At 37.4% G+C, this 14721-nt stretch overlaps 1 protein-coding gene across 1 annotated transcript; it reads right to left on the bottom strand.

Moving 5' to 3' along the window:
• Window positions 1-78: 78 nt before the first annotated feature.
• Window positions 79-1774, bottom strand: LOC125280050 (beta-1,4-galactosyltransferase galt-1-like). Its single transcript, XM_048210356.1, has one exon. The coding sequence runs from the start codon at window positions 1566-1568 to the stop codon at window positions 270-272; it is 1299 nt and encodes a 432-aa protein (XP_048066313.1). The 5' UTR covers window positions 1569-1774; the 3' UTR covers window positions 79-269.
• Window positions 1775-14721: the final 12947 nt, after the last annotated feature.

Raw genomic sequence — 14721 nt, 5'->3', positions numbered from 1 at the left:
AATTAAACTTGAACCTATTTATTATATTAATAGTCTCTACATGTTGTTATTTTATTGTACATAATCAATGCATGTTAAGAGAAAAAAACCGCTTTGTTGTATTAAAAGAAAAATAAGTAACGAAAACTTCATCAGTATGTTTTGTACAAAACTCTTTACCTTTTTAACTTGACCTTGGTATAAATCAATTTTGCCATAACTTTAGCTGAGAAAATAGTTCTCAAAAGGCATCCTATTTTTTCTAAGCAAAAATTCAGATTTTAAATTTCTCACATTTGCAGCAAACCTGAAAGTTTCAGCGCTTGGTCAACATTCTGTATCAGTTTTTGCTCAAAGTCCCAGACTCTTTTGTCTACAAACAGTTGGTCTTTTGTAAGATTCGCCTGCATTGGTTCTCTCACATGTACCATCCTAGACACATCAAATTTAACATGATAAATATCTCCATAGTATTTCAAGGAGGAATGTACTGATGTTTGCTTCACTTTCCTTGGGTTGACAATCATCTTTGCAGGATTGAAAACATATTTTCGATCAGGTTCTCTGTAAATGTGCTCCATGATATTGACACCAGGAATATTATTCCACTCTGCTCGTTTGAACTTCCCACTGTCCTCAAACTGTGTTGTGGGGAATATGTGGCTCTCAAAAATGAATACATTTACACTGGGATGAGCAGACTGGAGATCCTCCAAAAGAGATAATAAATTGGTGTGTTTGTACGGCATGATGATCTCGTCAATATCATTCAGGAGAACGTACCTGGATTGATACATGTGTCTGTAAATGCACTCGTTGAGTGTTACTAACTGACCGTAATAATGGAGATCGCCCTTGTGTTCCTGGAAGTTCCAGCCCGGGGATGGGTTCAGAAACTTGTCGATAGGCCAAGAAACAATCTCCAGTATCCCCTCTGTTTCATAATGTTTTAAGAGCTTTTCCAGGTCTGGTCCACAACTAGTTTTATAGATGACCACGTGCTGTACACCCAGAAGCTTGTACATCTCCATAGTTTGAGCAAACTGCAGTACATTGTTGTATTCGCCAAAAAGGCTGGAGATGCAAACGGTGAAGTTAAACTTGAAAGTATTTGTACTGACACGATTTTTTATTGGCAGATACTCCGTATTATTGTTGTCTGAATCTTTAGTTGATATGAGGACGTGTGTTGCATTTTCCATGTGCTTGCCTTTACAAATCACATCTGAGACATGAAATGGGAAGCCAAAATGGTCACTGTGTATCTGGACATCTGCCTGAACAGTTTTGCAGTCATGTACAGTGATGCAGTAAACACAGTAAAGTGGCTGAAGATTGTTTCTCTTGATTATGCTAATGATTCGAATGACCCCGTCCAGTCTGTGGTCAATAAACGCAGACACCATGAAATGCTCCGAGTCTTTGATGGGCGTTATTGAATTGAAAGCCTCTGAGATTTTTGGCACATTATAGAATGGAACCACATATTGGGAAAGAGAATAATTGCTTGTATATGTCAAAATCAGTGTGAAAATAATAGTGATAGTACATGATAGAGCAAAAAATGTTTTAAATGTTCTTTTATCCATCTGCCCTTTAGTTCCTGTAGAGTAAAAAAAAGATGAATGTCAGAAAATGTGCAAACTGCTGTTCCGTCTATGAATTCTGTCTATAAGGCATATAAACCTTCAAATTTGAGGCTTTTAAAAAGCAATTTAAACTTTTCTTTAAAACTTTCAAACCAGGCTTTGTGAAGCCAATATTCAAAGTTTCCTTGACAGTTTGACTTTTCAAATTAAAATTACAGTTATATGAACTTATATATTTTCAACTACAGTCCATTTTGATTATACTTATTTACATTCAAATTCTAATTGTAATTCTGCATACTTTCTGCTACCTCAATTCCAATTCTGGAATTGATATGGAATATAAAAAGGCTTTTAAATTCAGTTCTAAATGATTCAGTTCTAAACCACCATGCCGTGAACACATCTGGTAGTCTGATTGATTACCACAGATGCTGTTATTTTAAGTTGAATTGAAATTAGAATATTCCTTTAACTTGTTCACTGGCATCATCTTAGTCATTTCTATATAAATGTGTAACATGGGTTAATCATAAACCAGTTTTTGAATGTGGAACGGCGTCAGTTCTTACCTTGTTCCTTTTATGGCCATTTATGCTTACAGACACAACTGCATATTATCCAAAAAATGTAACTTACTGTTTGGTTTACACCAAAGAAGTCAGTTGAAATATGTTAGTGATTTAGCAATAGTGACATATGGCCGGCATGAAACCGACAGAACAGAACAATTAGACGTTGGACTCAACAGCTGTTCATGGCACTCCTGACAATTTAGCACATTTAAGAAATCCCAAAGAGCTATAAGAGATTATGGTTGCTTTTATTATTATCCACCACTGTAAAATAAGATAATAAATAGATACATACCTTTTGTCACAATATAATCAAAATCATTGGCTGACAGGACAGGTATATATAATTTTATCTGGAAAATTAAAAAAGAAAAAAACAGATCGAAAACAGAAGGATACCTGTGGTAGCAGGAACGGAATATGGCATGTAATTCTTTGACCTCCATAGAAAGAATCTGGAAGGGTGTTTTCTGAAGCACACCTACACCCACACCCACAATTATGTAAAACCATAATCATATCACTCATGCTCCTCAGATGAACTGTTGTAAAATGTAAATCATTTACTCTGCAAAAGGCCCGCTATACATATATAGAGACATTAGCCCCAGTGGCTGAGATAGTGCTGGCCAGTGAATCCAGTGGTAAACAAAGTAACTAACACTAATACATCAAACTTGTACATTCAAAATACAGCTCTTCAAAAGTAATGAATAAAACATACACAACGTTACTCACTTGTATATGAATGCACTCTGTAACAACAACAGCGGGACGTTAGCAAAGTCTTTATCCGTGAGCACTGAACTGCATACTGTTAATACAGAATATTAATACTAATGTGTCTTAAAGGGATAGTTCACCCAAAAATGAAAATTCTGTCATCATTTACTCCCCCTCAAGTTGTTCCAAACCTGTATGAGTTGCAGATCTCGCCCCCACCTGACTACCATAGTAGGAAAAAATAATACTATGGTAGTCAATGTGGGGCGAGATCTGCAAACATTCTTCCAAATATCTTCCTTTGTGTTCAACAGAACAAAGAAATTTATGTTTGAAACAACTCGAGGGGGAGTAAATGATGACAGAATTTTAATTTTTGTATGAACTATCCCTTTAAGACACTAGTATTAACATTCAGTATTAACAGTACACAGTTCAAAATGCACAGATAAAGACTTTGCTAACATCCCGCTGTTGTCGTTGTTACAGAGTGCGTTCATATACAAGTGAGTAATTTTGTTTATGTATTTATTTATTCATTACCTTTGAAGAGCTGTATTTTGAATGTACAAGTTTAATATATTAGTGTTAGTTATTTTGTTCACCACTGGATTCATTGGCCAGCACCATCTCAGCCACTGAATCCATCTCATGGCGGATGAGACTGGCATCCAGTGTGGCGGATCCTCCACTGATGTTGGTCCCAGTGCCCTCAAGCCCGGCGGTCCCAAGTCCAGTGGTCCAAAGTCCAGTACTCTCAGAGGTCCTTTCACCATCGGCTATGCTTTCCGTGATGGCAACCGCAATCTTGTGTTTACTGATCCCCTGCCTCTTCCAAGGTGGCGGCAACCACTACAGTTACGGTTTCCTATGTTTCATTGTCGGTTGTTGTCCTTCTGTGGATCTCGTGTGTAGTAGTTTTCAGTTTCATCTCCATGTATCCTTGTGTTCCTTGGTTGTTACCTTCATTATTAACATAAACCTTCATTTAGATCCATCTCTCCTGGATTTCTTATTAGTGTGCCTGCACATTACAGGTGAAGTGGGTGGTTTACAATGCAGGGGTTCACAGTGATTTTTGCAGTTCTCTATTACTTTCAGCAACATTACTTAGGTTCATAAATCCAGTTAGTGCCAGCCAGCCTCATTTTGCCCTCCATGATTTGAAGTGTGGGAGAGAGTGTGAGTGGAGGAGATAGATGGAGATTCTTCTCTCTCTGACAGGCAGAGGGGTCTGACAGCATTTCCATGGATTTAAATGAACACAGAACTCTCTGTACTGTCAAGCTACCACCACCTTCCATTCATCTTAAGTTCATAACGTCAGTTTACTCGGTCTCCATGGAGAGCTGCCCTCAGCATGCCATTTCTCAGCCTTGGAAAAAACCCTATCTACATTGCAATTTTTGGCTTTTGCGTAGTCGAGGTAACCATGGATACTATGGCCATTTTTCATCAAAAGGTAGGAGATTTCTGTTCGATTGTGCTTTGTCTGGATTTCATACATTCATTTGAATGTTCCTTACACTTAAAGATCATTTAGACATGGTTGAGGAAAAGCTTAATTGAATTTTAGCGTTCCCTTCACCATCTGCATTTCTGACTCTAGTAAGAGCAAGATGCCAAAAACACATGACCAAGAGAAGGACTCTCACCATCACTGACATTTGGGTAAAAGGAAGAAGGAATAGGAAACACAATCCCACCCTCTGTCCATGTGCCAAGTCATCCTGGCAAGATATTTCACCAGACATCACCATGCATCACCATGGACAGAGGTTGCTTTCATTACTGCTGCATATTCTAAGTTTGAGGCTTCAGTAAGTCTTTATGCTTTTAGCAAAGGCTCACTGATTAACTAAATTTCCTGACAACAACAAAAAGAAAAAGAGCTTCAATGTTAGACTGTCCATTGCAATGAACTGATTCAAAATGACCACTTATCGATGTTCACAGTACAGTATTTTTAATGTATTCAAATGTTTTAATAAAAAAAATCACTAAATATTGTTTTTTTTATTATTATGTATACTGATATATTGGTGTAAAAAGGAGTAATTAAATACAATTAATCTTTGTGGTCATTTGGTAAACTCAACAAATATGATTCTTCTTTGTGTTCAAACAGTGACGAACATGCTTTGATTATTTTTAATTACATTTTTACTTTATTTAACTTGCTGTGCAAAGGTTGCCAAGAAGAGTGTAAAAATACAGTATATGCTAATGAAATGCTGCATCCCCAGTGGGTCCCTTCATTTTAGCGCAGTACCTAACCTTTACTCAAACACATTCTGCTTTCTGTTATCCCACTCTAATGCACTTTCGCTGTTCCTTCTCTTCCATAATGGTGTTGCAGCTGTGGATAGAAAAAAGTATCAAATTTAAATAAAACATGTATATACAGCATGCTGTTCTCATTCAGCACGAATAGTCAATTAGGTTATTATGCACAGTTTTATAACATTATATTGGTGTGTAATATAATCTCATATAAGATGTCATGCAGAAAACCATCAGCTAAAAAAAAAAGTGGAAACTTGTCAGCTCTAGTCTTTTTTTACTACCTTAATGCACCTTGCTTTTACACAAGGTAGTCATTAGCAAATGCCCTTGTGATGTCTGCACCAAGCAAGAGCTCCTCTTAAAGTGCCCCTGTTATGCTATTCGAAAGGTTCCTAATTCTGTTTAGGAGGTCTCCTACAACAGGTTTACATGCAGCAAAGGTCAAAAAACACTTTCATTTTCTTCTAATATACATTGCACATCACCAATTTTTCAATGATTCTCAAACGACTCGTCAGATGAATGAGTCTCTCTAAATCCCTCCTTTCCAACAGCCTACTCTGCTCTGATTGGCCAGACGGCCCAGTCTGTTGTGATTGGTCTACCGCTTACAGCGAAATTCGGAAACAAACTCACATTACCCTGATTCAGCTCCAGAGGCTTCCTAAAGCTCAGTGATTGTACACACTGTAAAGACAGAATCGATGGGATTGATTTTACCATATCTGAGCGTGAGTCCGATGATGAAATATTGGAAGAACTACTTATTCAACCCGAACCTCCATCACAAGGACGACTTGAGCTGGACGTTTCTCAGTGATGATGCGCTACTCAGTTTGACATACAATATGAGATGTTGCAACTGCAATAGCTCTATACATCTGCATTAACAAGTGTATGTCCATCAACAAACCAATGTGTAGCCTATATTTTTAATTTATTGCGGTGCAATAAAAAAGTGGGTAATAAAGTGGGTACTGTCCCATCTTTAACCACTGATTCTTCACGGCCTCATCCTTTGGAAGTGAACATTTCTCAGACACGTTAATGTTGTGATTAGTAATTAATTAGTAATTCTTTATAATTTGTCATAGTTACCTATTAGTTTTTATTGATGCCAATCTCATTCAGTAATTATTGATCAGTAAGGAACTATCTTAAGCCGGGTGCACACTGGACAAAATCACACAGTGTGCACCCGCCTTTAGTCCTAAATTTGATTACTGATTAGTTAAGCTTGTTTCTATCTTAAGGCGGGTTCACACTGTGCCACATTTTGGTCATCTGAGACAAATTTTGAGAATCCTAAAAGATTCCTGTTATAAAATGTGTAGTCTTTGATCGTTAGTTTGACATGTTCATCGACAGCCGATTAAAGGTGCTAAAGAGGATGTTTTGTTTTATACATTTTTGCAATATTACTTGAAACTGTCTTTACTAACGGATAAAAGACTATTTATTAGGTGCACTGAAAGGAATAATATTAATATACATAATCTGTGCACGAGGTAGGGCCTTAAAAACATCAGCCAATCGTTTACGCGATCATCACGTTAACGATTGGCCCTCTGGCTTGTCAATCACTGCCGTGACGTTCCTTGTGAGAGACGAGCGCGGCTGCGCGCTCCAGTAACTTTCCACACTCCACAGGCGCCGCATGCTATGTTTTTGTCAGGAGACAGGAGTAACAACTGCAGATTATGAGTTACCTGCGGTGAGTCCGACATAATGAATCCAAAAAACACGACACAGTGAATGCCGGTGGTAAACACTCGTGTTCCAATACTCGTGCACGAGTTTTGGGAGGCGTTCCTTTGAAGTGAGCTGTGAAGGAGGGGGGCTGTTCTTACGCATGCTCATTTGAAAAACTCAGTAACAGTCTTTGGATTCTCAGTCGACGAAAAAATCCTCTCTATCACCTTTAATGACCGTTGCGATCAAATTTGAACTTCTCCTTCGACAAACGTCAAATTGTCTTAGTTTTTCAAGATAAGTTGTGATCAAAATGAACGGTAGAGATTTATTTGTTAGCCACCATTTCAGTCCCGCGTGTAAATGTGACTCGCTCTGGCGAAATGAGTCGGAAGTCGCAATGTTCTATTTTAAGATATGGGCCGATAATGTGGAAAAACAATGAAAAAAATCTATTTTTTTAAGCTAATTTCAAAGAACAGACTTTAAAAAATAATCTCCCAAAGTTTCGTAGTTCAGATAATTGATTAAAGGTATTTAAATGGCTATTAATTTGACATGGTTTTACTAAATTCGCTGGAAATGAACTTCTCAACTCCTCTCCTCACTTATGAGCATTTCCCGGTATCCCCTGAAACGTCACTATCTCTGCTCTCCAAATATGGTGTTACACGTTGTATAGAACCAATCAAAAAGCTTAGAAATGTAAACACACTGACATAAACGCTGATTTTTATCAATGGAAAGCCCCGTTTCGACTGACAGGCACGCGATTGGTCCAGCCATCCTCCTGTCAGACTAGCGCGCGCTCTGTGTAAACAAGCTAGCAGATCTCCTCAGAAAGATTCAAGTTCAGTACTGTATAGTATAGTGTAGTATACTGTGTGTAAGTTAGTTCTGATTTATTTTAACCCAATATTTAACTGTTGGTATCTCCGTTATGAATTTGTTACACTGTTATTGTCAACTAGCCTACACAAAGTTATGATTGCATAGGCTAGCATTATTTGTTCTCTCTTTGCTTGTCTCTCTGCCTCTCTCACTTTCTCTCTCTCTCTCTCTCTCTCTCTCTCTCTCTCTCTCTCTCTCTCTCTCTCTCACACACACACACACACACACACACACACACACACAATCTTTCTGTTCAATCTTTCTGATTTTAGTAAATCTTTGTAAAAGTGCCTTATAAAATATTAGTTCAAATAAATCATTTGAGCTTCAGCCTGGTTTAATAGCATTTATATATAAAAAAATGTCTTTGGTGAAATTAAGCTGTAAAATAAATAGTTTATCCCTTTAAATGCAATGGATTTTGAAAGATATCAACAAAAAAACAGGCAAAGAACTTTAAAAGCGATTTTCTCAGGTTTTCAATTGGAAAAAGAGGGCAGACGACCATAATTCAAATGGGTATATCTTTAAAACCATTCAAGGTATGACTTTGACTAGGATATCATTTTAAAGCTTATTTTCTCATCTTTCCATTGATACCAAAATCTCAATTTTGAAATTTGGGTCACTGTGACTCATTTTGCTGGATCAGGTCACAAATGTGTGTGGATTGATGATGTTAAACTCCGGAAAGTTTTCGAACACGGGTCCGTTTTTAACGCATTTTGACTGTCATACAGTCTGACGTATAGGACAGCTGAGATCCCACAGTGTGACATGAGGATCATGTTCGTACAGTCTGACAAGCAACAATCGTAAAGGACTATTATAAATCACACAATGTGCACCCGGCTTTTGTTAGCTGAAGTGTTAATGTAATACTACTCATTTGTCCTGCATTACTTCCTTGCATAGTTACTTATTAATGACAGACCATTAGGCCTAGCCTACTCTAAAGTGTTACTGAGAAAGGTTAGTGACCTCAACAGGTGGGAATCTGGTTTAAGTGTACTTCATAATCAGATGAACAGATCAACAAGCTTGAACAACATGACTCAGCATGAGGAGGATGAAAAATCAATATATGCCAAACCCCCTCAAGGCATCACTGGCTGTTCTTCACTAGCAGTACATTATAATTCCAGATCATCTGATCTTAGTTTTGATTTTGCTTGTACAGCTGTAAGGTGATTAAGTGACTGCTTGTGAAATGAGTAAATGGCAGTAATTACTGTTCTTGTCAGAAGGACGGAGTTGCAGTCTGATTATTAAATTACTGTGTATGGAATGTGGATCCTTTGTTATTAAATCACGTTAAGGTTGCTCAAACGTGGGAGTAAATATGACTGAACACTACTTAACTTGCATTCATACTTATGTATAGGCTATATAAAATAGCATCGTAATCAAAAAGCCCCAGGTTCAACGAGATGTAAGAGTGTCCACATTAAAAAAAAAAACATAAATCATATCAATTTTGTTTTTGAGAACGATTTAGTGTACACATCTTTATCATCAGTTAAAAAATCGAAATGTTCTTTTTGTACCTTTTAAAGTTGGCATGAAACAGAAGTTGCGAAAGTCTTTTCTTTGTGACATGTCCGAGTGAAACAGCTTCTCAAACAAGAAGAAAAAAATGTAGGACGGGACTTGATTTTGTCCTTTGGATGGTGGTGTTTTGCTGTTGCTGTGATGTCATGCGAGTGACAGGTTGTCCCGCCCTCGCACCAGTAAATATGTCATCAGAGAAGAGATGTCGCTGCAAGAGGGAGGGGAAGTTATTTTGATTAAAGGTTAAAAGAGGATATGAATTTTAAACAAATAATGATGTATACGAATAAATTATCAATCCAATTTTAAATAGGTTAATCATAGAAGCGGTGTGTTAAAATCATTAAAGGTATGAATTACATTTTTAATATATTTTTGATTAAAATAAATGGACCAGCTACCAAATTGGTATGCCTCATTTGCCGTGTTTGAATGAATCATGCTACCATAAGATATCTTGATAACACATAAGGATTATGCATCAGTCAGTTAGGAGCTGTTCAAACAGCCGTAGACTTTGTTTTGAACACTCTAATGGTGTAAACCTGATTGATCCTCTGTAGTACAGGCCTCTTATCAACAAGAGCAGGATTTGCAGCCAGGACATTGATCTTCCTCTTCCTCCTAAGAGTCTCTGGAGCAGCTGAGACACCTGCTAGCATGCAGCTGATGGACGGCCTCTAATGCCTGCGTGCTCCTTGGAAGGAGTTGCATCATTCATGCCTTGAAAGATCAAAGCCTGTAGCTGAGCTTCTCTTCATGGATCTGTGGCAGGGCCCTGGGTCCTCACACCTTTGCATTGTGGGAACGGCTCCTGTCATGCTGCATCATTTCAAACCCATATGGGAGCAGACAGATGGTGGGCAGGCTAAACCAACGGGAAGCTGGGTTGCCATGCCAATAACAGTGATGAGTTCTCACTAACAGAGAAGGACAGAGGCACAGTAGCCTACAGTATGAATATTGTATTTTATTACTGCATGTAAAATGTGAAGAATTTGTGTTAAGAGTGCAACTGCTGCCGCCCACTTACTCAGCGGCTAGCCTCAGTAAATATTTTTCCTTCATTTTCCTTCTTCATAAGGGTTTTTAAAAATATTCAGTAAGAGCTCTGAGCATTAAAGGTGCTAAAGAGGATGTTTTGTTTTATACATTTTTGCAATATTACTTGAAACTGTCTTTACTAACTGATAAAAGACTATTTATTAGGTGCACTGAAAGGAATAATATTAATATACATCATCTGTGCACAAGGTAGGGCCTTAAAAACATCAGCCAATCGTTTACGCGATCATCGCGTTAACGATTGGCCCTCTGGCTTGTCAATCACTGCCATGACTTTCCTTGTGAGAGACGTGTGCGGCTGCGCGCTCCAGTAACTTTCCACACTCCACAGGCGCCGCATGCAATGTTTTTTGTCAGAAGACAGGAGTAACAACTGCAGGTTATGAGTTACCTGCGGTGAGTCCGACATAATGAATCCACTAACACAACACAGCGAATGCCGGTGGTAAACACTCGTGTTCCAATACTAGTTTTGGGAGGCGTTCCCTCGAAATGAGCTGTGAAGGAGGGGGGTTGTTCTTACGCATGCGCTCATTTAAAAAACTCACTAACAGTCTTTGGTTTCTCAGTCGACGAAAAGATCCTCTGTAGCACCTTTAAACCAAGATGAACACAATATTACAAACTTTCATTTGAGGCAAAAAAGTATTTGAAAAAGGAAAAAGAAATACGCCATAAAGCAGCAGGAATTACGTAACCTAATTCAAATAATGGTACGATACTACTGACATAGGTCTATAATCATTTATTGTAAGCATAAAACAGCATACTTTCAGTTTATTGTAAAATATTCATCAACGTATTTCGTTCCTGAATGTGTCAGTGAACATGATTTCATGTAAGTACAAATGTGAATGTCTCAGTGAGTGCTTTCGAATTGGTTGATGAATCCATGTGAATGATTCAATGGTTCACTCATAAAGATGTGCTGAATTATGAACCGCATACTACTCTTACTATTTCTGCCATAGAAAATGTGGTAAAAGAAGTATGAGTAGTATAGTATGCGGATCTGAATTCAGCAATGGTCACTCGTTTCGTTCCTGAATGAATCAATTTGTTTGAACATATGAATTAAGTGAATCACTCTGACTCACTCAAAAAACTTGCCACCACCTACTGGCATAACAATGTTACATACAAAGAGTATATCATTGTCGCCAAATTCTCAACACAAATGCAATGACTGAAAGCTCAAACATGGACAAGGAGTGATAAAAGAAACAAACAGTGAAAAGTCGACCACTCGACCAATCAAATTCGAGGATCATGACTAACTATTGTAAACAAATATATAAGTAGTTTGAGGAAATTCATTCAGTTATATCAAACGTGCGGATTTATGGAAGTTCTTTTCTCCATCTTTTTCTTTTGCATAGAAATGCCGACTTCTAATGCAGAATTATGGGTAGTGTAGTTCTTCAGCAGGAATTCACCTATCAGTCTTCTACAGAACTATCTATCAATGCTTAACAATCGATATGTTATCACTAAAAATGAATCATCTTTAGGGATTTTAACTCAAATAAAAATAGTCTGCTGTTCAATATTATGTGGACAGTAAACCATTTGAACTAAGCTGGTAACACTGTGGTCTCTGGATTTTGCTTGCGTTGTGCTTAAGAACACCACTTACCTATAAGCCTGTAAAACACAGGCATATTGCTTAAATCGACTATATCCTGATAAACTTGTCATAGTCACCTTCAGACTACTAAAAGCCCTTATATCCTCTGTGCCCTTTTCGACTATCTTTCAGGCTATAAGATATGATGAACAATGGCAGCCCTTAGCTCAGCAGTCTTGTCTCTGCTAATTCATTTCCCCTGTGCTTCTCTAAAGATACCTCTACCACAGACACTGCCGTGTGATCTTACTGGTGACACTGTAATGAGTTTGCTATCAGCAGGGCAGAACCATAAATTCAGGCCAGACAGAGAGATAAGGCAGAGAGAGAGGGGGGATCAGGTGTAGTTATGGCCTTGATTATTCTCAGAACAGCTGAGGGGTCATCAGCTAAGAGTGTTATCATTCAGATGACTGAAGCAGCGATATTATGAGTTATATATCTCACTCAGTTATGGCCCTGCAGACTGGAGAAGAAATGAACAAGCAAAACTGAAAAACACAAGGACAAGCTTTTCTATATACGCTGCAGGACACAGAAAACAGACATTGTGATATTAGGTCATAGCTGTGCAAAATCTATCTAAGTGCCTCAGCAAAACTCTTTCAAAGATTTGATGCCGTTAATCTTGCAAATCCTGGAAAATCCAGTGATTAGCTTATTATATCTACTTGGTACCTTGTTAACATGGCCTTGTTTCCTGGCAGGACTGATAAGCAGAACCTGTGTGATCTTATTCCCAGTTGTTGTGTCATTATTTACAGGTTGCAAATATAGTTTATAATTGCCCTATCCTTCAAAGACAGCCTCTTTGCAGAAGTCTGAATTACACTGTGGAAAGATACAAGCCAATCTGCGATGTGTAACCGCACACAAACACAAAACACTCAGACACACTCATGACACTAAAATAATGTATATGAACACTAACTTATTAACACAACATAAAACTCAACAAAAAAGTTTTAAAACTTAAAAAAGAAGAAAATATTTCTAAAATAAATTCTAAACAAAAGAGAAGGTTTACACAGGGAATTGCCCTCTCTTTATAAATTATAAGGCAATTCTTAGTTATAAAAAATAGAATTAAATGTATAGCCTTGAAGAAAAACAAATTCCATCAAAATAATTTATAATTTTTACTTCTGAAAAACATGTTCTACAATATTTTACAGATATGCATTATCTTGAATATTTTTATACTGTGTATGGAAAGATAGATTAAAGGGTTAGTTCACCCAAAAATGAAAATTCTGTCATTAATTACTCACCCTCATGTCGTTCCACACCGGTAAGACCTTCATTCATCTTCAGAACACAAATTAAGATATTTTTGATGAAATCCGAGAGGTATATAGACATAGACAGCAATATAATCACCACTTTCAGGGTTCAGAAAGGTATTAAAGACATTGTTAAAACAGTCGACATGATTATCCTTACGTATTTGACACAGTAAGCACAGTGAAGGCTTCGATGCATGAATGTGATGCTGACGCAGGAGCGTCCCAATAATGAGTCACCATTTTGATGTAGAAGCACTGGACGTAAACAACATGAGAATGACACAGAAGAGAAGAGATGGTTGAATAAAGTCATTATTTTTGTTTAGTTTTTGTGCTCAAAAAGTATTCTCGTCGCTTCATAAAATGAAGGTTGAGCCACTGCAGTAACGTCAACGGTTTTAACAATGTCTTTAGTACCTTTCTGGACCTTCAAAGTGTTGATTATATTGCTGTCTATGGACGAGTCATATACCTCTCGGATTTCATGAAAAATATCTTAATTTGTGTTCAGAAGATGAACGAATGTCTTACAGGTGTGGAACGAAATGAAGGTGAGTAATTAATGACAGTAATTTCATTTTTGGTTGAACTAACCCTTTAAACCAGAGCTGTCTTTTAGTATGACAAAAGCAAAGAAATAGAAGAAAGCTGCCTTGAGACAGAATAGAAGCTGAGTCACACCTCAGCACACAAGCCCTATAGAGAGCAGGAAGAAAATAGATAATAAGAAACAAAACAATCAAATGTCAGCTGCCAGCGGTGTTTTGCACTGTAATGGCTATGACAGACTGGGAAAATAGTGTTTATCAAAAACATTGTTGTTCTTTTTCACTGCATTAAGAAGGAATGCAATGGCTCCAGTGGGATAGTTCACTAAATTACAAGTCTGCCAGTTACTTTAAAGTTGTAGGATGCACAAAAGCAAGATATAAAGCAATAAAAGTTTCACTCAGAGGGAAACAAGCGGCTGGATTACAGCTACAATAATGCTATTCAATTGACCAACAAGCCTGGTCTTGTATGGGCAGCTCCCATGGCTCAAACTGCAAATACATGTGCATTTTACTCATGATTCTATAAGATGGTGTCTGTATTCAGTGTGCTATAGGGTACAGACACTTTTTTTGTCATGTTTGATTAAATAGCCCACAAAATCAGCCGTTTTCAGCTATTTGAATAAACAGGCAGGTGCAACAGTACAATAAAGTTCTATTATTAGAAAGGCAGGAAATGCTAAGGTTATGGTTGCCCAATAAAATCATTTCCAGATGGATCATTTAAAAAAAAAAAAAAAAAAAAAAAAAAATGCAGATTTAAATGTAAAATTTTTCAGTTCAGTTTTCATACATAAAAACATTATTAGTACATATCACAAATTCTTATTAAACATGAATTTAACATCAATAGCATTTCAAAACACACCACTGATCTGATTAAAACCAAGACGTTATATGATT

The sequence above is a fragment of the Megalobrama amblycephala genome, linkage group LG12, assembly GCF_018812025.1.
Source record: "Megalobrama amblycephala isolate DHTTF-2021 linkage group LG12, ASM1881202v1, whole genome shotgun sequence".
Lineage (NCBI taxonomy): Eukaryota > Metazoa > Chordata > Actinopteri > Cypriniformes > Xenocyprididae > Megalobrama > Megalobrama amblycephala.
The sequence above is the reverse complement of the archived record's forward strand: the minus strand, read 5'-3'. Positions and strand labels throughout refer to the sequence as shown.